This window comes from Hibiscus syriacus, unplaced genomic scaffold (assembly GCF_006381635.1).
Source record: "Hibiscus syriacus cultivar Baekdansim isolate YM2019G1 unplaced genomic scaffold, ASM638163v2 tig00111086_pilon, whole genome shotgun sequence".
Taxonomy (NCBI): Eukaryota; Viridiplantae; Streptophyta; class Magnoliopsida; order Malvales; family Malvaceae; genus Hibiscus; species Hibiscus syriacus.
Window position 1 is genome coordinate 119,308 of NW_024062977.1, and position 21,603 is coordinate 140,910.

The 21,603-nt window shown below is 34.0% G+C and overlaps 2 protein-coding genes and 3 pseudogenes across 3 annotated transcripts; 3 read left to right on the plus strand and 2 right to left on the minus strand.

Moving 5' to 3' along the window:
• Window positions 1–1,030: 1,030 nt before the first annotated feature.
• On the plus strand, window positions 1,031–3,676 carry LOC120152154 (annotated as a pseudogene).
• Window positions 3,677–3,849: 173 nt separating this feature from the next.
• On the minus strand, window positions 3,850–4,544 carry LOC120152153 (annotated as a pseudogene).
• A 2,611-nt stretch (window positions 4,545–7,155) lies between these two features.
• On the plus strand, window positions 7,156–11,842 carry LOC120152151. Of its 2 annotated transcripts, XM_039164429.1 has the most exons (3): window positions 7,156–7,332; window positions 8,490–8,717; window positions 10,592–11,842. In XM_039164429.1, the coding sequence occupies exon 3, from the start codon at window positions 10,593–10,595 to the stop codon at window positions 11,646–11,648; it is 1,056 nt and encodes a 351-aa protein (XP_039020360.1). In that variant the 5' UTR covers window positions 7,156–7,332; window positions 8,490–8,717; window position 10,592; the 3' UTR covers window positions 11,649–11,842. The 2 variants fall into 2 exon arrangements, with proteins under 2 accessions (XP_039020360.1, XP_039020361.1); XM_039164430.1 differs by lacking the exon at window positions 7,156–7,332 and having other exon boundaries at window positions 8,370–8,717.
• A 4,257-nt stretch (window positions 11,843–16,099) lies between these two features.
• LOC120152167 lies at window positions 16,100–19,213 on the plus strand (annotated as a pseudogene).
• A 593-nt stretch (window positions 19,214–19,806) lies between these two features.
• LOC120152155 (cytochrome b5-like) lies at window positions 19,807–21,370 on the minus strand. The gene is made up of 3 exons (XM_039164432.1): window positions 21,148–21,370; window positions 20,347–20,413; window positions 19,807–20,253 (listed from the first exon to the last, which is right to left on the minus strand). The coding sequence occupies exons 1-3, from the start codon at window positions 21,232–21,234 to the stop codon at window positions 19,994–19,996; spliced, it is 414 nt and encodes a 137-aa protein (XP_039020363.1). The 5' UTR covers window positions 21,235–21,370; the 3' UTR covers window positions 19,807–19,993.
• Window positions 21,371–21,603: the final 233 nt, after the last annotated feature.

The window sequence follows — 21,603 nt, forward strand, 5'->3', positions numbered from 1 at the left end:
AAAGGGGTTTTTGTTCTAGTTTACCCCAAGTGAAAAACTAGAGAGTTGTAAAGGTTACTCTTGAATCTTGAAAAAGAAAGAACAAATTAATGGATTTGTTGGAAAATCCTAAGTGAGGAGCTTAGTTAGTGGATTTAGACTTCATTGAGGGAGTTGAACCACTATAAATCATTGTGCAAATTTTTCTATATTTATACTCCTCACTCCCTAAAATTCAAAAAGCCAATTCACCCCTCTTGACATATTTCGATTGATCGATCGAGTTTCATCGAGCCTAACAATATGTATTTTAATTTTGTATGTCTTAAATTTAAAATTTCTCATCAAATAATTCTAAATAAGTCAATTATGATTATCATCGATTTTTGATAATCTTACATCAATATATAGATAATAACCACGACCTATGAAATTTTATAGGGTAAATTATGTATTTAGTACATAGATTATCATTTTTGGTTCATTTTTGTATTTAAATTTTTATTTTTTTAAATCATAACTGACATTTAGTTTTTGTTTCATCTTAGTACCCCACCGTTAAAAACTTGACACATTTAGTACCTAAACTATCAATTTTGGTATGTTTTAGTACCTAAGCCTTCAATTTAGTTCCACAACTTAACATTAAATTTTGAACAGTATACTAGAACAAAATAAAAATTAAACTTTAGGTATGATTTTAAAAAAGTTGAAAGTTTAGGTATTAAAACGAACCAAAACTATAGTTAGATACGAAACGTGTAATTTACCATTTTTATATCAGTGCTATGAACTTTAAAGAATTTATAATAAACATTTAGGGGTATAAAATTATAAAATTTTAAAGATATAAAATTATATCATAAAATATAAAAAAAAATTTCAAAGAGTAGGACTAGCCCAATACCATCTCGCCTGGAAATTAATTATATGTTCCAAATTTGGACTTCCTTGAAGCTTAATTATCTCGGTTGGGTTAATCTAAATGTGGGCCTATTCCCCATTATTTTTGAGGTAGGGAGTAAGCATCAGGATTCTTGAGTCTTGACGCTACAACATAAGCAACTGGAAGATTTTCATCTAGGCAAAGTTTGTTTCATGATTTCATCTCTTGATTTTCTTCAGAAACATAATTATCTTTTTAAACACACTTCAGTATTATTTTTCTTTGTGTTTCATGGCTTCCCCAGCTGTGATTAATAGCATGTTCTCTATATCACCACACTCTCCAAAATGTTTCTACAAGAAGCAAACCCTAGCTCTCACTCTCTCCAGTTTCTTGTCTTCCACTTCCTTTTTAAGTTTAAAGAGAAGAACCCTTTTCTCAAATATCAAATCTAATAAGCCCTTAGCACCAAGACCCCTTGTTTTTGCACTTCAGTCCAACTTCTTCAAAGGTTTGCTTTTTGCTCTCTCTCTCTCTCTCTCTCTCTCTCTCTCTCTCTCTCTATTCTTCTGAATAATCATTGACATGTAAATGGGTGTTTAAAAATGATGTGATTGAGAACTGCATTTATAGTTTAGATTTGTAGCATTAAGGCAAGTCGATTTTCTGGATAAATTCTATCATAATTTCATTGATTTGGGACTGTTTTAATGTGGGTCTTTTGACTAGCACTGACAGCCTGTTTGAACTTTATTATCAGTTATTCAATCTGTATGGAAGGTTGGGAAGGATGGAATTGAAGCTGGAACCAATCTAGTGCCAGTAAGGTCATCTATTTTTCTCTCCTGTGGTTATAGTGTTCGGATTAACATCGTAGTTGAAAATGCTCGTTCCTATGTTTTCGAGTTCAGGACTCTGTACCGAGGCCAAGGATCTCTGTTACAGTAGTTGCTCTGTCTGCTGCACTTTTTGTACTCAGGTCATTTCCTGTCAACGGTTTTTTTTGCGCTGGTATGTTGTATTTCTTTCTTTGCTTATATGATTATGTAGTGATTTTGCTGCTGTATATCCTGTGTATGATTCATATTTATGGTAGATTCACAGTTAGTAGTTGCCATTGTGTGCCTTTACGGCTTGCATAATATTAAAGGGAAAAGAAATGATTGATGGCTGCTGATTTATTGTAGTCTGTTTGGTGAGCATCATGCAATGCTGTGCATTTCTTCTGATTATGAATTCTGTATGTATTCAGGAGAGGCTTAAGTAGCAGCATAGGTTCAGTTTTAGAAGTTAAACAAACATATCAGTAGGAACAAGTACTTGTGTTGTGTATTGCTTTCGAGGCACAAAATGGGCCTGTTGTTCCTTAAAACTTAGATGCAAGGAGAGGGAACAAGCCCTTGTTGACCGCTATACATATATAACTGCCAGCAAATATATGGTGTGATTCTCATTTTGCACTTATATTGTTAGGTCTTTCAATTAGAATGAACTTGTAAGCTTAGTCATTCAAACTCTTCAATTTTCCTTAAGTATTTGTGTCAGTCTCAAAGAGATGTCTGGACATGGGTACAAAGGTACAACCCTCCAAGAGAAAATCGGCATATAAATACGCACATAGGAGTAGGATACATAACCGTATTTTCCACTCACCCTTGAAATCTGAGTAGCATAGCATGTAATCTATGAGAATGTGATATACTGATATGTAGAAAAAAACACTGCCTTAAAGCCATAGTTTTTTGGTTACATCTTCAGGGATCCCTTTTGAATAATGTTTTCCGTGCAAAACTGTCACAAATGGCAAGTGCTGCTACTTAAATCTAAATCTAATTACAGAGCTATATTCTCTATAGATCAACAGAAGATGATGCTATCTTTTCCTTCTGAAATGCGAAATATAAAAATTTGATTTAGCAGCTTGAGGTAGCTGTGTATTTGATATTCAATCTGTCTGACTGGGTGACTGTTATTCACCATTGAAAAAAGAACCCGGAAAGCACCATTATAAACCACAAGAAGGAACGTGAACAGCATAAATCACAACTCTCACTTATTGGTTTCCTTGGATGCCTGCAAGTGCTGCAGGTCACAGCTTATAGAGTAAAAGAATTAAGTCTCTGTGTGAATCATGTATAATTTGCTTTTGTGACATTAGAATAACTCAAGGTCACCAGCTTTGTTACTGTTCGTGAATCTAGAAGGTATTTCACGTCTAATCCGACTTTTCATCCATTTTTACTCGAGGAATATGGCAGAGCATTACAATTGTTGCAACATTTCCTTTCCCTGAGGATTTTAACTGCATGCCTATATATCGAACCTCATCTTTTCAGTTAACTTGTTAAAATCGTGGCTATCACTAAAAATAATCGTATTTTGATTTGTAGACAATTTATCTGAACCGATTTGTATTTATATTATGTTTAATATGAAAACTGATTGATCATTATACATGCTGCAAAAAGTCCTTCATCCGCCTCCCCTTCTTGTTGATAAGGTGGTGGCAGCCGCTAGAGGCACCGCACCATTTTATGATGACGAATAATGTGTTCTTCTGGATGAACAGGCCACGATGGGACTTGTTTATTTCGTGTTTATTGTTTTGAACAAAGATCAAGGGCCAAGAGGAGGCGGTGGTGGTGGCAGTGACTCTATGGAAGACCCCGTAGAAGAAGCAAGAAAAATAATGGAAAAGTACAAATGAAGACTAATCATTGATAGTTCTCTATCATCCATAATTTTGTATTACACTTTTGTATATTGTATATGCACTGTAAAAAGACTTACACATTTTCTCTTCACATAATTCATTGCTGGCTTTCGGAACATGTTCTTATAAATTTACAGACAAAGGTGGAAAGTACGGTCATTTACGTACAGTGTCAAAGCTTTCTGCATGTGATTCATATGTTTATATTTTCACGTACGTACAGTCACAGCAACAAATATCTATTAAAAGAGTGAAATCATCATATGATATATTTTATTGTAAAAGCATGTAGTAGAAGAATTAAAGAGAAAACAATAGCAATTACCCTCTTAACAAAAAAAATTGATCATCATTCTCTCTTGATTCATAAACGAAGAGATAAGTCAAGCTTTTGGTCTTTGCCCTTTCGATCAACCCTTCCAATGCCTGGATTATTATCGTCCGCAATTGATAGCTCTTGAGTGTTTAAGTAATCATTGCACCTTATGCTCCTTTTCCAATCGAAGCAACTTTGATCGTCCTCTTCAGCTTGATGATTGTGACAATAACCATTGCTACTCTCACCAAAAAGCCCACCGTTATTACCAAACCTGGCGGCACCACTCGACCCGAACTTATCGGATAAATGGTGATGGTTCGGGAAATAACGGAAGTTGGCAGCATGAGCTGTTATATACATCGGAGGGTACTGTAAGAAACTCAATGATGGCTCGCCGGTGCATAAAGAACGGGTAACATCGATGAAGACGACAAGTTACCGGTTGGTCCATATTCCGGTGCCCTTTTAGCCTTCCGTGCAGCACTTCTTTCTCTCTTGTGAGCATTTTGATGGCCTCCCAATGCTTGAGAACTGTTAAACTTTCTGGAACAAAATAAACACGGGAAAACCCTTGTCGTCCCATCGTCAGAAACAACTTTCTCTCGATGTTCATCTTCAATACCTGTGGACAAACTACCAGTTTCCATGCAGAATGTAACAAAATAAGACAAAGAAAAAAAGGAAAAATGAAACCTTTGAAGAAGAAGTAGTGTTGGGGGAAGTTTGCAATTTGAATCTGATGATCAGATAGTAAAAATAGAGTTCAGAATTGAGAAGCTAAGTTTTGGGAAACGTGAAGAGTTCTGAACATAATATAATTATTAAAATGGAGATCGAAGAGTGTAATGTATGGGCATTGGAGCAGAGATCAGATAAAGAGATAAGTGGATCGATGGAGCTGTTCTCCAATACGTTGGTGCATGCTGAACCTGAGAAGAAATGTTTTTAATTTAAGATGAGAAAGAAGATTATGTCATCAATGGAAGTCAGAGTGCATCGGTACTGGGGATGAGCTTTGGAAGATGGGGTTTCAGTTGTTAATGTGGAACGATTGGGGTGCCTTAACTATAAAGTCTGACTCGGTCCCCACTTGATCTGAACCCCTTTTCTGCATGCAAAATTGGCTCTTGTGCTGCTGCAGTCAGCCAGCCAGCCAGCAAGCGTTGCTTTCATTCTCCACCGCTAATCTTCCATCCAATTTGTCGCTTTTTAGCCATCCCTGATGCGGAGATATTGGACAACCCGATGCTCTTCGGCTCGTCTTGATCCTTGTGTCTGCCTCACACATTCGGCATCCCATCACCTGTTTAAATTATGATTTTAGTCCCTGTGTTATGCTCAACTTTAAGATCTAATCATTATATTTCAATTTAATATATATTTTTATAATTACTAGGATAAAGTATATACATGTCTCCACTATAAGGCACTGTTTTATTGTCTCTCTCAATTATTAAAAATCATAAAATAGTTCTATAATAATAGATCATTGTTTTATTGAATTCCCGACTATTAAAAGCTACAGAATCATTACTCTCTTATTCATATATTCTAAATTCGTCTTTTTTGTTGTTGAAAAGATGATAACTATTTGTGCTAGACGTTAACATATTGATTGAGATATGATAGAATATGATTTCGAAATCTCAAACGACTATGCAATTCAAATGATTTTAGAATCATATTTTATCATATCTCAGTCCATAGGTTGACGTCCAGTTCAGACGACCGTTAATTTTTTAATAGGAAATAATGAATTTGAAACATATCAATAATTGAGTGACTATTTTATAACTTTTTATAGTCAATATGCTCAAAAAATTAAAAAAATATTTTATAAATTTTAATGGTCTTTAGACTTAACAAAACAATATCCTAAACAGTAAAAAAATCATTTATATATTTTACCCTTATTAATGTTATCCCACCACTAACATGTCAAAGAAAATACCCTAATACAATTTTAAAATTATTATTTTTATAAGATAAACACTCTAAATCATGTTATTAGTCTCTCCTAAAATATCAATCTCTCCTCAAAAATTTTATTTGAATAATCCTTTACACTAGTTATCTAATAATCAATAAAGACAATAACTGACAACCATCCACCTGATATGTAATTTAATCAGAGACAGAAGGATTTTATGTTGAGGGTTAAATTTAAAATTTTAAAATTTTAAAATAAATGTTTGAATTTTTAAAATTTTAAGAGGAAATAAAAATATTTTTTAATAAAAATATATAAAAAAATTTAAATTTCAAGAATAATTGTCCTATCTCTCTCTATAAGACGGACTTAGGTTACTGCACCTACTAATAACATTCAATCACCTAATTGTCTCTTAGGAGTCATTTGGTTCACGACATAAATGATTCCCAGTGGAATAAAATCTCCATTCCTCCGTTTGATTGGCCAGTAATCTTATTCTCAATAATCTTTTATTACCAACAGTGAAATTTTTGGGATATAATTAGAATTTTATATGAAGTTCATGGTTAAAATAAAATTTTACTCTTTCATTAAACTTATTTATCTTTTCAATTTTGTAAAAAAAATATAAATTTTATGAATATAAATTTTTTAAATAAAATATATAAATTTAATTATAGTAATATTATAGTAGAATTCAATTTGTTAAAAAATATATATAATAATAACAATTTAGTAGAATATACATTCAAATAATCTTTTATTCTTTTAACCAAACACTGTAAATCTGTAATCTTACATTACTGCTAAACCAACCAAACACAAAATACAACATTCCCAGTAATCATATTTCCAGGTAATCTTTTATTCTCACTGATAATCTTACATTCCGTGAACCAAATGCACACTTATAGTTATTTGATACTCCCTATAAATGATTGTCATGGGTTAAAGCAAACTTGGGCCGGGTCGATGGCGGCCCGTCCAGTCTAAAACAAATCCAAACCCAGGGGATGCGAATCTGCGTGTTAAGGATTTGTTTGGCTCGGGTTTGAGTTAATCCGATCTAACAAAAAAATTATATATCTTCCATCCAATCGACCTAATCCAATCCTAAATATACACATCCTCCACTTATCAGAACTTGACTTGATCTTTTTTAGATAAAATCCAAATCAAACTAGATCCGAAATAATATATTTAATAAAAATATTATTTTAATTTAATAAAAATAGGAATTAAATTAAAATATAATAATATATAGAAGATTATTATTGTAATTATTCTTAAACCTTATTCATTCACCTTTATAAATACAAATAAATCTGAATAAAATAGTTTAAAAATTGATAAAGGGGCAAGGATGTTTGGTTTTTGTTTATTTCAAATTCAATTAGTGTTGATCGTAATTCTCCACGGTTCTTCTACCTTTTCCTACGCAATCTCAACTTCCCTTTTAGAGATCGGATAATTTTCAGTTCCCGAATACCGTGTTTCCTCCTGTAAATCCTCTTTTTATGTATATATATTTTATCGTTAAAAATCTGTTTTTATATTCATGAATTGATCTGTGTTATTATCTCCTGGGAGGTGCTTTTGATTTTTTTTTATGTAATTTGTAAATCGATGATGATATAAATGAGGAATCCTTTTGGGGGCTAGGTTTAGGGTTTGGATAAATTGATGGTAAGATTGATATTTTAGATGAGGTGCTATTTGAGGTTTGGATGAAGTTTTTTCTATTTTTGGAAAGCAACTTGTATATCTCTGTGTGTGTTATATTCTATTTTAAAGTTGTTGAGGAGATCAGGTTTCTATTTCTATGTGAGATAATTAGTTAGATTGAAATTTTTTTGAGGAGATCAGGTTTCTATTTTTGGAAAGCAACTTGTATATCTCTCTGTTTGATATTTTAAACTTGATATTTTAAAGTTGTTGAGGAGATCAGCTTTATAGATGTTTAATTCGATAATCGACTTTGAAAAAGTTTTATTTGCAAATTGCGGTCTTTATTAGAAAGAAGTTGTGCATAAATGAAAAAAGTTTTGGTTGTTTGAACTGGTTACTGCTATATAAAGTTGCAGTCTCACATGTTTATTCTCAAGTAACTGGGAATTTAGTCTCATTGAGCATAAAAAGTTTTAAGTGTTGTTGCGTTGATGGTTCAACCAACCATTACAATTTTTACCTCTAAACTGTTTAGATGGCTATATGCATTTTTTTCCTTATCTCCATTGGTAGTTGGTAGAAATTCTAGATTTGGATATGTATCATATCTGACAATTTTTTTTTCTGTATAGATGTTTAATTCGATAATTGACTTTGAAAAAGTTTTATTTGCGAATTGCGGTCTTTATTGAAAGAAGTTGTGCATAAATGAAAATAAGTTTTGGTTGTTTGAACTGGTTACTGTTTTATAAAGTTGCAGTCTCACATGTTTATCCTCAAGTAACTGGGAATTTAGTCTCATTGAGCTTAAAAAGTTTGAGGAAGTGTTGTTGCGTTGATGGTTCAACCAACCATTACAATCTTTACTCCTAAACTGTTTAGATGGCTATATGCATTTTTTCCTTGTCTCCATTGGTAGTTGGTAGAAATTCTAGATTTGGATATATATTGTATCTGACAATTTTTTTCTGTTTTTTTTATATGACTGCAGGTAAGTTGATCTTATGGTTCATGAATTAATTCTTAGTTACTGAATCAAGGGTTCTGTTTGATCAAGTTTTCTAGGACTAATTACAGTGCATTATATTGTTCAGAGCTTTGGAGCTTTGCATCAGGCTTTTCTTGTGAATTGTGATTTTCTTTGTAGAATTTAACAAGTAAGGATTCTATAGTTTTCAGTTGGTAGCACATAGAAATTTATTTAAAGTTCAGCCTTGTGGTAAGTTTATGTTCAGTTAAATGTTCAACTGTTTTCTTTATGTTATAGAAATATTGATTGTGATTGGTTTGCCACTCATTTAGATTGGCTTATGTCTCCCATGCCCACTTTGATGTTATTTATAAATCAATCACAAAAATATATATGGTTCTTGTGGTTACTTTATTTTTATATTTTTGTATGTGAAAAAAGCGGAGAAGTGATATTTTCAAGTTTGAACATCAAAATTTTATTTCTACAGACTACTGAATGTGGTTAAGTTCCATGTTTTGACTTGAAAAGTTAAGGAACAATTTAGGGAACTTTTTTCAAGATTTTAGTAGGTTCCTGTTTTACTAAGCTGATTAATGTTAGTTAAGATATAGGAAATGTTTTTACTGGTGGTTCTTATATTGCCTATGTCTAGATGGATAGTAGGTATCCGTAACCTCCTTTCTGGCACTAGTTTCAGACATGTGACTGATTTTGTAAGGAGTGGTCTAGCAATGGATCTAAAAAATTTGTCCTAGAAAAGCAGCAAGTTCTGATCAGATGTTTTAGCTTGTCACCCCTTAAATGATTGTTGATAACATGTCAAATGGGACCTTTTAAAAATGGAAGATGGTTGCTTCCCCCCTTCACCATCCCATGATTCTACATTGCCACCATTATTTTCTCTATCCACAGAAAAGGTTTAATGATTGAGAAGATTGGACGTGCTATGTCCAAGTTCAATTTGTTTCTTAATTATTGGTCTAACATTCAGCAAATTGTTACCGACTTACTGGAGCATGTTTTAGACTATTGCTACTTGAAGTGGGATATTTCAAGGAGAATTGTTAAACAACCTACCAATTTTATTTTGGTCTGCTATGTAGTTGTTGATAAAGTTATGAAGTGAAAAAAAGACTTACCAAATCTATTGTGATTTGCATACTTTGCCAATTCATATAGGTTTGTAGGTGTTCTGGAAATTGTGAAGAGCAAAGAACTTGCTTTTATGTAGGTATATGGGTGTTTACCTTGTGTGGAGAGAAAGTTTATCAATAAAATCATATGAATAAGCATGAAATGAACATTTTGAACCCAAAAGAGAAAGAAAAATGAAACAATAACCCCGAGTTCTGTATGTGAACTTAGTGGTACAAGGCATCATTGTGATACCACAAACCATGCTTGCCAGTATTTTTCTGCTAATCAATTTTCGGAATTAGTATTTGGAACAATTAGTGGCATTGGGTAAGGTATATTTTCTGCTTCTTTTTTATGGCCAAATAAACAGGTAAGTTATAATAGTTTGTTCTAGATTCTTCCGTTGTAATGCATGTTTATCCTTGTGAAATGCACTTCATCTTAACTCCCTCCCTTGTATGGGGCGAAGAATTTTTTTCCAGACACCTTTCTATCTAAACTAGTATTGGTGGTTGATCCCTAGAAGGCTATCAAGTGCAGGCACTTGAGTTTTGAAATCAGCATAACTCTGCATGTCATTATTAGTGTGCATGTGTAAATGGGACAAGAATTCGGGATGAGAAAGCAGTTGTCAAGGGAATCGGGGGATTTTCATTCCTTTCCCCTCCTGCACCTTGCCTTTCCTAGAAAGAAAGAAATTGGGGTTTGTGGAAGAATATAAGCTTTCCTGAACTTTTTGCTTGTCTTACTTTTTCTCTAATCTGGGGTGTATCTAGCTGGTTGCTATTCTAATTCTGTGAAATGATGCCATTTTTCCTGTCTCGTTTTACTAGCCAGTAGTTACATAGGTGGAAACTTTTGAAAATGTTCTTTGCATGGTTCTAATTGTTGGTTATAGCGTTCGCTACGTTGTTTATTCTTTTGATTAATGGACTATTTTCTCATTGCCTGATGAGTTCAATATGCTGAGTAACTTGACACAGCATGTGCAAGATGGCTGGGGTTAAACGAAGAGCAATTACTGATTCGGATGCCCATGCTTTCCATAAAGAACTGGATGAAGTTTCATGTCCAATCTGTATGGAACATCCGCACAATGCTGTTCTCCTCTTGTGCAGCTCGCATGAGAAGGGTTGCAGATCTTACATCTGTGATACAAGCTACCGGCATTCAAATTGCTTAGACCGATTTAAAAAATTAAGGGATAATTCTAGTAAGAGTCCGATATTACCTCATCCCACACCCATAAACCCACAGAATTCTATTACTGCTGATATGAACTTGAGAACAGTGTTTATTGAAGGTAATGGAAGTCAAAATCTCAATGAAATAAATCTTGATTCACAAGGAGAAGGCATTGTAGATACAGGGGAATCTTTTCAGGGAAGAGCTGAATTTGAAGAAGTAGATACAGAGAATACATCAAACTCTAAATCTAGTTTGAAATGCCCTTTCTGTGGAGGGAGCATACTCGGCTGGAAGGTTGTGGAAGAGGCCAGAAAATATCTGAATCTGAAGAAGAGAACTTGCTCCAAGGAATCTTGCTCCTACAGTGGCAATTACCAGGAGTTGCGTCGGCATGCCAGGAGAGTTCATCCAATGACACGACCTTCAGATATCGATCCATCCAGAGAACGAGCCTGGCGCCGCCTTGAGCACCAAAGAGGATATGATGACACTCTAAGCGCTATTCGATCTGCCATGCCAGGTGCTGTTGTGGTTGGAGACTATGTCATCGAAGATGGAGATAGGTTGGCTGGAGAAAGGGAGAATGGCACAGGTGAAGCATGGTGGACTACTTTCTTTCTGTTTCAGTCGATTGGTTCGGTTGACAGTGCTCGTGAACCCAGAGCAAGGTCCCGAGTTTGGTCAAGGCACCGACGTCCCGAGCGTAGGTTCCTCTGGGGTGAAAATATCTTGGGTCTGCAAGATGAGGACAATGAAGGTGATGTGCGCATATTGAGCGATGGCGATGCATCTCCGATCCCAAGAAGGCGTAGAAGACTGATGCGCCCAAGGTCAGATGAAGATCAGCCATGAAAAAAGGGTCAGATATTTGGGCTGGTAAATCCCAGTTTCTTGACACTCATGTGGAATTTCATTTCAGATTGCTTTTCTTAACATTGATGTCCCGTTGTTGTGTGCATAATAACAGTTGTTCTCGTGTGTTATTCTGGTTTTAGGCCGTTATGCTTACGATTTATTGAAAAAACTATCGTGTCAGCGTCCCATTTATGCGATCAAAGATATTGTACTGGTTTTTGTTCATCGTTTTTCATTTTGATTGTTTTTTACAGAATACGAATTATTAAGTCAGATGGAGTATTGATTCGAATAAAAATAAAATATTGATAATGCCCAGTTTAATCCTCCTGTATAAAAATATTATTAAAATGTTATTGAAAATATTATTTCAAGATGATCAAACTTGTATAAAAATATTATTAAAATTATATCCTCATTTTCCTTTTAAATTTAATATTTATATTACTTTTTAGTGGGCGTAATAACTTAACTTTTAGGTAAATGAATTTAAAGTTTCAATTAAATAAATTATAAAAAAAAAATGAGATTACGTGTGTGTATAGGCCTGTAAATTAACTGAACGTTCAGCGAACCGTTCATGAACCGTGTGGCGGGAAGTTCGTTTATGTTCGTTTATTTATTAAATGAACAAACATGAACAAGATTTTGCGTTTATTTAATTAAATGAACGAACACGAACAAATGGCTAGTTCGTTCATTTACGTTCGTGAACGTTTGATTATATGATCGTTTATGCTCATTCATTTATGTTCGTTCATTTATGTTTGAACAGAGGGCAAGTTGAATATGTTACGAAGATTATTGAAGTTGTTTGGATTTCAAGTTTGGATTTCAAGAAGATTGTTTTGTTGAACAAATTAACTTTAAGACTTTATTATGTTCATATAGTTTATATATGATTTATGTATATTTTTGTCGTATTCGAACAAATTAACTCTAAAGTTGCAGGTTATATTAATGAATTTTAAGTTGTTATTCTTGTTGTTTACTTTTTTTACATTGATTTATTGTGTTCGAATAAGTTTTTTTTTGTGTTTGTGTTGTTCGTTTATGTTCGTTCGTTTTTGTTCGTTTATCATTTAAATGAACGAACATAAACATTCTATATTCTTTAATGAACGAACATGAACAAAAAAATTTGTTCGTTTATGTTCGTGTTTGTTTATGTTCGTTTATTTATTAAATAAACGAACACGAACATACCTTCGTTCGTGTGTGTTCTGTTCGTTTACAGGCCTATTTGTGTGTATATAAGCATATTAGAATATTAAAATTATATAAATATTATTATTGTTGGGTTAAATTTATAAAAAATTACGAATATTATTATTTTTGGGTTAAATTTATAAAAACCGTTTTAAATCTTATAAAATATTATGAATGTAATTAAGATAAAAATTGCAATTAAACAAAAACATCAGTGAAGATAGATGAAATAAATTGTAGCTTGAACAAATGCGACGACGTTTCTTATTAATCATCAAAGCTAGCTATCTACCTCAATGGAAACAAAAGAAAACTATAACTCATTTGGCTTCTTTGACGAGTTTTTCAGCTTGCGCCGTATCCGGAAGCGATGGGATTGCTCCTTTTTGAGTTGTGGAAATTGCTCCACAAGCATTAGCAAACAACAATGCATCTTTCAGCTTCTTTTCATCCTATTTCCCATTAAAAAAATGATTTTCAGAGAAAATATTTAAATATTCAAATAATAATATAGACACTTATTTTTGTCCGGATTTAAATATTATTATTATTATTATATTTACATTTTTGCAGATTACAAATTTGACCCAAATGAAGCCCAAACAATTACAATCATCCCCGGAGCCCAGATTACAAATGAAACCAACAACCCACCAAGATCCAGACCCGACCCAGGATCCATAACTCAACACTCGGATCCGACCCGAACTGGCCCAAAGTTCGCAGCCATGCCCTGCACACCAACCACCTGCTACAACTTCATCCCGTTCCCATGCCCTGCTACACCAACTCAACAACACCACCACGCCATACCCGACAACACCACCACGCCATACCCAACAGAAGACACTCATTTCCTTATGATATCATCATCTCACCAAACAAAGACAGAAGGAAGCCATAAAAGAACGTGAAAGAAAAAAACGGAGAGAAAAAAGGGCTCCTCATTAAAAAAAATCATATTGTAAAATGGGATTCTCGATAAAAAAATCATTGTACCATTCGTCATTTTCATCAATCAAAAAGAAGCATTTTGAAGCGTTTTTTTACCTTCTTATTTTTTTTTCCATAAACACAACATATTCGAACCAAAAAAAATAGGAAAGAAATAGAGCACCTTACCTCTCGGTCGAAACCATTCACCGACGATTTGAGCTTCCATTGGCTAATCCGAACGATGGGGAGGAGCTTACTGACAAGGGGAACAACATACTGAAAAGCTAGCTTGATCGGACGGTGGACGGTGGTGGATCGGAGAGAGTAAGGCTGGACTATTTCGGTTAGATTCGTGAGTTTGGGGCCGATTCTCGCGAAACTGACCCGGATCAGAGACGGGGAGGTCGAGACAGACCTTTCGGTGTAATTTGGTGGCCATCGACCATCGGCAACCCGTCGATTTTCTAGAGAGATGGGAGACTCTTTCTCTCAAAATAATTTAAACAAAAAAATGAAAAAAAAAAGGAGAAAAAAAGGGAAAAAGATATATTTATAAAACATTTAAGGGAAATTTGCACTTAGGTCCCCTATGTTTGGCGTGTTTTTGCAAGTTAGTCACCTATAGGGATTATTTTTGTGATTTTCCCATTTTTATGCATGTTATATATTTTTAGGATTATTTTCAGTTTATTTCCTGTATGTTTAACTTGTTTTACGTTTAGGTCATTGGATTCATCTTTCATTGTTTGTTTTGATTTAAGCTGCATATTATGTTTTATTTTATTTTGGTCATTTCTATGTTTTGTTTTGTTTTATTTATGACACTCTGTCTGCATTTATTTTAATTTAGCCACCATTTCCTCATTTATTTTATCATTTGATTCTGATATCCTATTTTTACGTTTGTTTCAATTTAGTCACTTCTTACTTTGAATATGTTTTGGGTAATTATTTGGTTTTGAGCCTTGGTTTTTGATTTATTTCATTTCGGTCACTCTTTATTTGCCTAAGAGATTGTTTTATACTTTATGTTTTTAGGTTCCAAATTAGCATTATGTTCATTTTAGCCACCGTATTTAGTGTTCTAAAGCTTGGAGTTTATTTCCCATTGGTCCTTACTATTTGTTTTGTTAATCATTTAATCATTGTATAATTTGATGTTTATTTCTTTCATTTTCCCATGAATGTATATTTATATTTGTATGTATGTATACATTAAATCATATTATGTGTAGATATATTTATTTAATATTTTTGAACCTTTGGACATTTATATATTATCAGTGTTTATTTTATTTGTGATCTTATTTAATTATTTCATTTTATAAAACGTCAATTGTCAATATTTTTTTCTCTTGTACATGATGTTAATATTTTTAAATATTTCCCTCGAACATTTTCAAGAACACCGATTTATAGAATGGGTGTGGAAAGAATTTTAATCGAAGTAGTGTGATCCGATACGACATTCAAACAAATGTAGACTTGAAGCAATTCGATTTTATTTTGCTAATTAATTCATTTTTTATTTTATGTTAAACAATGCAAAGCATGTTTCTTTAAATAACAATTTATTTTATGCAAAATGTCAATGTACAAATTATATTCAATTTGCACTTTTTAAATCAATGAGGAGAGAATAATTTTTTTACAGATAAGAAATAGGCAAGATAACTTTCCTGATGGAGGATTACTCTCCTGAGATTTCTTTTCAAGTTAATTTTTTCTCTAATTAGTTAATTCGAAGCAAATTAATCAATGTTCGATAAAAGATCATATTTTAACTTTATATTCGATTCACAATGTCCACCATTACAACAACGTGTAAGCGATTCAGTATCAATTTTGGAAGTTGTGGGGTGCTAATCATTCTCTACGCGTAATCGACTCCCGGACTCGTTAAATTAGATTTTTGGTATACGTAGACCACTTTTTGTCTTAAAAAATGATTTTTCTTAAAATTATTTTAAAAGACATTTTTAGGTATTCGACCTACCTAACCCAAAGGTCGATGGCGACTCGTTTCAATTTTATACAAATCAATTCAAAACCGCTAATTTTTCAAATCAAAGTCATAATTGTTTTTTTTAAATAATATTTAATTATTTTAAAAAAATAGTTATACATTTTGGCGACTCTGTTAGGTATTTTTTTTAGAGACTCAAAATCAAATCCTTTTGACATTACAACAACAGCACGTTTTGACACAAGCTTGTTGCAAGGCAACCTTGGAAACTCAACAAACTTGGGAGAATTGTCTAGGGGTTACGTGAAGGCAAAAGTTGGCCCGTCTGTTAGAAATGATGGATCTATATGTTCCCAGTGCAATCGAGTTCTCCAAAGGTTTGAACTTTTATATTTATATCTTTACTATGAAACCTTAAGATACGATCTCATTAGTTGACATGCATCAGCCTTTAAGGCCTCGTGAGTATTTATTTGACCAATTACAAAAACAGGTCACAGTTTAATAGTTTTTAATCGATCTTTTATGTAATGTTGGTAAACTAAAAAGAAAAAGGAAAATAATAATAAATTAATAAGTTTTAGTTTTTTCATAATATAAACTATCCAGACCCCTTCCCACCCATAAATCGAAGGATAATGTGTGCTTAAACATGGTCGAACCCACATCCTCCTATACATTGCAACAACAACAGTGCCGACTAAGCCAAGACTCAATCAACTAAGCTAAGCTTCTTTTAAATGGTGTTTCTAAAAGTATGATGTATATCGCAGATGCAACGGCGGGTCTTACATCATCTTCCAATCTGTTTTGTTACACACAAAAGCATTAGAATGCTTCACCAAGGATTTTATCTGCATTTGTTCTAGCTATATATGAATATATCATTTAACCTAACTCCAACTGATAATTTTATCGTTCAGCAGACATCAGAATTCTGTTGGCTAGCGAAAGGGTACAACTGATAGACTTGTTTTTCAAGTTGAGCTAATAGTTGTGTTGATATGTGTTTCTTAAATCCTTTCTTGGTGAGCAAGTTAATAAAATGCGAAATTACTTCCAAATTCTTATAGCATCATTATCTCATGCAGGACGACATGGATAGGTTTGATCCTGTGGATGAAAATATGGAGTCACTACTTTCACACGACAGTGATGGAAGGGAACATCTATGGTACCATTAAACAATGTCCTGAGCAACAAAAGGAGTCTGCTAAAGGTAAACCCATTACATCTTATGCCTTTACCTTTGGTGCATTGTTTTAGTTTGCTTACTTCAAATTCTCCATTTCAGGCTTCACTTTTGCTGAGGTTGGTTGTATACAGACCAGAAACAATGAAGTTACTTGCCGTTATTTTCTTCTGATGGGAAGGTGTTGGCTAGTGTTGGGCATGACAAGAAGGTATTTCTTTATATAGTTCTATCCAATTCTTTCCCCTCAACATTAAGTTCAGAAATATAACTTCTTCAAGTGAAAAACAAATGAGAACTACAGCCTTTCTCCTGTATACATTTTATGGCAATTCAGTCCATGTGAAAACAATAGGAGCAGAGTTGATCACGTTCAGGACCAGGTAGGATCAAATGAGACAAATTTAAAGTTAGTGGGGGAAAAGGTACACAAGTAAACCAGATTAGACACTGTGGCAAACAAATTTACTAACTGTTTTGACTTAATAGAGAGCTACTGAAAAGAGGATTTGGATGACAGAACTTTTTTTCTTGTAGAGAACTTTAAGCTGGCCTTGCAATATCCATATTGTTTAATTGTTCTACTACTGGAGTATGCATAAGAATAAAGGTTGAAGAAATAATTTCTTTTCAGAAAGATGACATAATGGCTTAATTTCTTTCATTAGGTGGTGTTTTGGAATATGGATACCCTGCAAACAGAGAGTACTCCAGAATAACACAAATTGGTTATTACAGATGTTCGCTTTGGACCCAATTCATCTCAGTTGGCAACAGCTTCTTTTGATAAAACCGTGTGATTATGGGATGCATACAATGTAATCATCTTCTTCTCCTTACAGCATGGATCTTTGTTGAAGTTTTGTGGATATTTGTGTTTTCAGCTTTTGTTATTCTATACTCTCTCTGTTTGCTGTCAGTTTTCTGGTGTTGTAGGCTTTTATGAAGCATGCGTGATAAATATTTCCATGCTACTGTGGGTAACAAGCTAAGTTCATTGTCACAGCCAAGAAGACGGACTTCTTTTGCTTTTGTGATAATGACAAAAAAAATCGCTAAATGAATCTTAATACATTCTCATGCACCCGAATATCCAAGGTTCATGACTCTACTTTTCATGTCTGACATCTTCAAGATTTCACACAGTTATGGTGCCTTACATTTTATAGATTTATTTTCTTCTTTTTTTTTTCCAGCATTTACGTTAATTCCTGATGCAGGGAGGTATGGCCCAAGTAAGATTCCAACCAAGAATTGGACAGTTTCTGGCAGCAGCATCAGATAAAGATGTGTCCATATTTGATGTGGAACTGATAGGCAAACATTAACATTTCAGGTATGGCTTGTGTATTATTATCGCCCTAGTAATAGCTCGATGACAGATCTTCCAGTCTTGAAATGTTTGTCATATTGAAGACAAGCGATGGTTTCATCATGATTAATACTTTAATAGCTTCACTAGTACATAACCTATTCATTTGTTTTTCCTCTTTTCCTTTTTTCTAGGGGCATTCGGAAAGCATAAACTATATATGTTGGGATGCAAATGGAAACTATTTGGCATCTGTCAATCACAGATTGGTAAAGATATGATCAGTGGTTACAGGGGAGTGCATTCAAGAACTCATGTCTTTCATCCAAGGCATTCCACTCTTTTGGTGATCGGAGGAATTTCGGTAATTCTTTGTGCTCTATTTATGGTTTCTTTTTCCCTTCATGGAGTTTTTTTTTTCCTGAGCTTTGGCTAATGACCATAACATGCAGTGGTTATGTTTAACAGGCAAGTTATTTGCTTTGCTTATAGGATGCAAAACTAGTACTTATTCTTTATATAGAAAGTTAACTGATTGATGAACTTCATACAATGATAAATCACTATGTCTGAGCTACGAAACATTGGACATAGATATAGGTATGATCCTCCACAAACATGAAAAATACTTCAAAAATTACGATCGTATTTGTATCGTTCGCTAGATATTGTTATGAAAAATACTTTACCTCGAGTCCAAGCGATACTTGAAGTTGCTTTTGCATTCATTGTTGCATAGACAAGTTGATGCTGACAATTTCTCTCTTTCTTTACGGTTGGACCTCTGGAACACGGGCAAGAATAGAAGCCTGACAATTTCAGCTCACGAGAATATAATTTCAGCATTGGCACAGTCGCCTGTCACAGGAATGGTTGCTTCGGCAAGTCATGATAGCTCGGTTAAGCTATGGAAATAATTAAATTAACCCTACAAAAATTCAATCTTAAAAATCCAAATACGTCTGGGTTGGATTTGGAGCAAAAAAGGCATATTTTGCTTCCAGTCCAATGAAAATTCTGGAATGGTTAAAAGAATTGAGTGGAATTTTATGTTCTTTTTTAGATGTATGAGTTATGGAATCTGTGTGTAATTTATTTTGCAATATGAAATGAGTAGCTATTTTTGCCCTGGATGGTTTTATAAGATGTTTTTCTAACCGTGGCTCTAAGAATTAATTAGATTAGAGATGAGAAATTTATGAGTTCCTTCTTGAAGATCAATAAACTACGCTTCGTCGGACATAGTTCTTCGAGAGGATTGAGTTCTCCCTCAAGGCAATCCTACAGAACAGATTCAAAGGTGATTGAGAGAACATGTGCAAGTGTTCGGTAGGTAACTAAAATTACATGCTCTTCTTTTCACCGAGGGAAAAATTTACCTGCGGAATTTACTGTATGGAAAAAAAACAAGTTCATTTACAGATTCTTTTCGTTGGCGTGACTTCTAATACGAAACCCCATAGAAGAACCACATGCATGAATGAACGAACTTTCATTTGAACATTGATCATAGATAAGGGAGACACTGAACAAACACAAGGAGAGAAGGCAATCATCAAATTATCACTATACAGGATGAATCGATCTTCGGGTTCATGGAGACAAATGTTTGAATGAAAATATCCAACCATTTATCATCCCACAGTATGTAAAAGTTCCAAATAAGTTTAAACTAACTTAAATTTTATTTTGAATATCGTTCAAATCCTCTTTCGGGGTCTCAATGCTTAAGATGAGGCCGGTGCTTTGGTATAGAAGCGGACGCAAAAGGCCAACCCCAAGATCAGCAGGGGGACAAGGAATTGGAGAAGCTTTACGACGAATTCCGAGGCCTTGTCTTGGTCATAGTGAGGTTGCTTGGGAGGAGTGTACTTTTTCTTGGTGGGGACGGTCGATGTATCGATTGTGCCCACGTAAAACTCGTCCATCATTGCTCGAGCACTGCTACTATGGCCAACATCCTCGAAATCATCGGTCGCATCCTTCCCTGTCAACCATGCATCAACCTAAGATCATCTCCGTTTTTCTCCAACATCAGATCATACAAAAAGAGTCGAAAATTTGCGGATATACATCTTACCTGTGGAAGACAGCAAGACATCATCGCCACCGGGATGATCTTCCAAGAATTTGGTCACATTGTATACCTGTTCAAACATAAGAAGAATTTTTAGGAGATCGAAATGCAAATGTAAAGAATTCAAAGCATATACGAAGTTTTCATGTCATTCTCATCCGAAACACATCTACTGACCAGTCTAATGGCAGTGGAGCAGCATACTAATGACCAAAACCGCCATTCCAGAACAAGCTAATAACTAACAAGTCTCTCTTAACGAAATTTATTACCAAGTAGGTTACACTGTACAAATTCCATCATGCAGAATTCATCAAAAAATAGTGCATTTAAGGGTGAAATTAAATCAAAGATAGTGAGAGACTTAAGCAAAAGATTGTTTTTGGTACTGAAGATGATTGTTTTGAATCTGACTAATAATCCACAAATAACAAGAAAAAAGTAGAAAATGTCAGTTTTCATACTGAAGATAAATCAAAACATGCAGTGAATATAAGCTGTCAGCATCTAAGAGATATCAATCCACTGGGATTCAAAATTTTCTTATGATCAGAATCAAATCAAATTTTCAAACAAACAAAAAACACCTATTAATCAAAAAAGGAGGAGGGGGAACACCAAGCTAACCCAGATCCAAGAACTCTCAAAAACCAAAGCCTGCAACTCCAGAATCAAATTGAAAAAAAAAAATCCTTTTTCTGGCAAAAATGTAAACAAAAGAAAGAAATCATTCTTAAGCAACCAAGAATGAATCCAAGAACATGGGTTAAAAGGAAATTTGAAGCGAATAACAAAAGCATTTACCTTGCCCTCAATGACGAGCCAACAGTCTTTAGCATGGTTGTGTTGAGAAACCTCAGCCAAAGTGTAGACCTTTCCTTCTCCACCCATATTCCTCCCTTCTTTTTTGCTTGAGCACAGATTTGGTGATCAAACTAAACCCAAAATATATTATTGTTGTTGTTGTCTAGTGGTTGGGCAGTAGCCACACTCTGTGTGCTGTGAGGTTGACCAAAAAAAACCAAACAACTAAATAAAAAACAAAAGAGTAGGTTTGGTTGGTTGGTAAGGTCAAATGTGAGCCATCACCACTGTGACGGAGTCTGTTGGGGTTGGTGATGACCGACTGAGGGTGGGATGCGATGGTAGTGTCATTCACCAACCACACCTTCACTCTTTTTCAAATTATATATTATTGTTGTTGTTGTTATAATGTCTAATAATTATGGTTTTGAATATTTAGCTTATCTTTTAATTTAA

Excerpts from the sequence above, each read along its gene's own strand:
- LOC120152151 (XM_039164429.1), top strand. The coding sequence starts at position 10,593 with ATGTGCAAGATGGCTGGGGTTAAACGAAGAGCAATTACTGATTCGGAT.
- LOC120152155 (XM_039164432.1), bottom strand. The coding sequence starts at position 21,234 with ATGGGTGGAGAAGGAAAGGTCTACACTTTGGCTGAGGTTTCTCAACAC. Across the intron at positions 20,414-21,147 it reads GGCTCGTCATTGAGGGCAAG|GTATACAATGTGACCAAATT; the intron begins GTAAATGCTTTT and ends ATGTTTGAACAG. Across the intron at positions 20,254-20,346 it reads TGTCTTGCTGTCTTCCACAG|GGAAGGATGCGACCGATGAT; the intron begins GTAAGATGTATA and ends CATGGTTGACAG.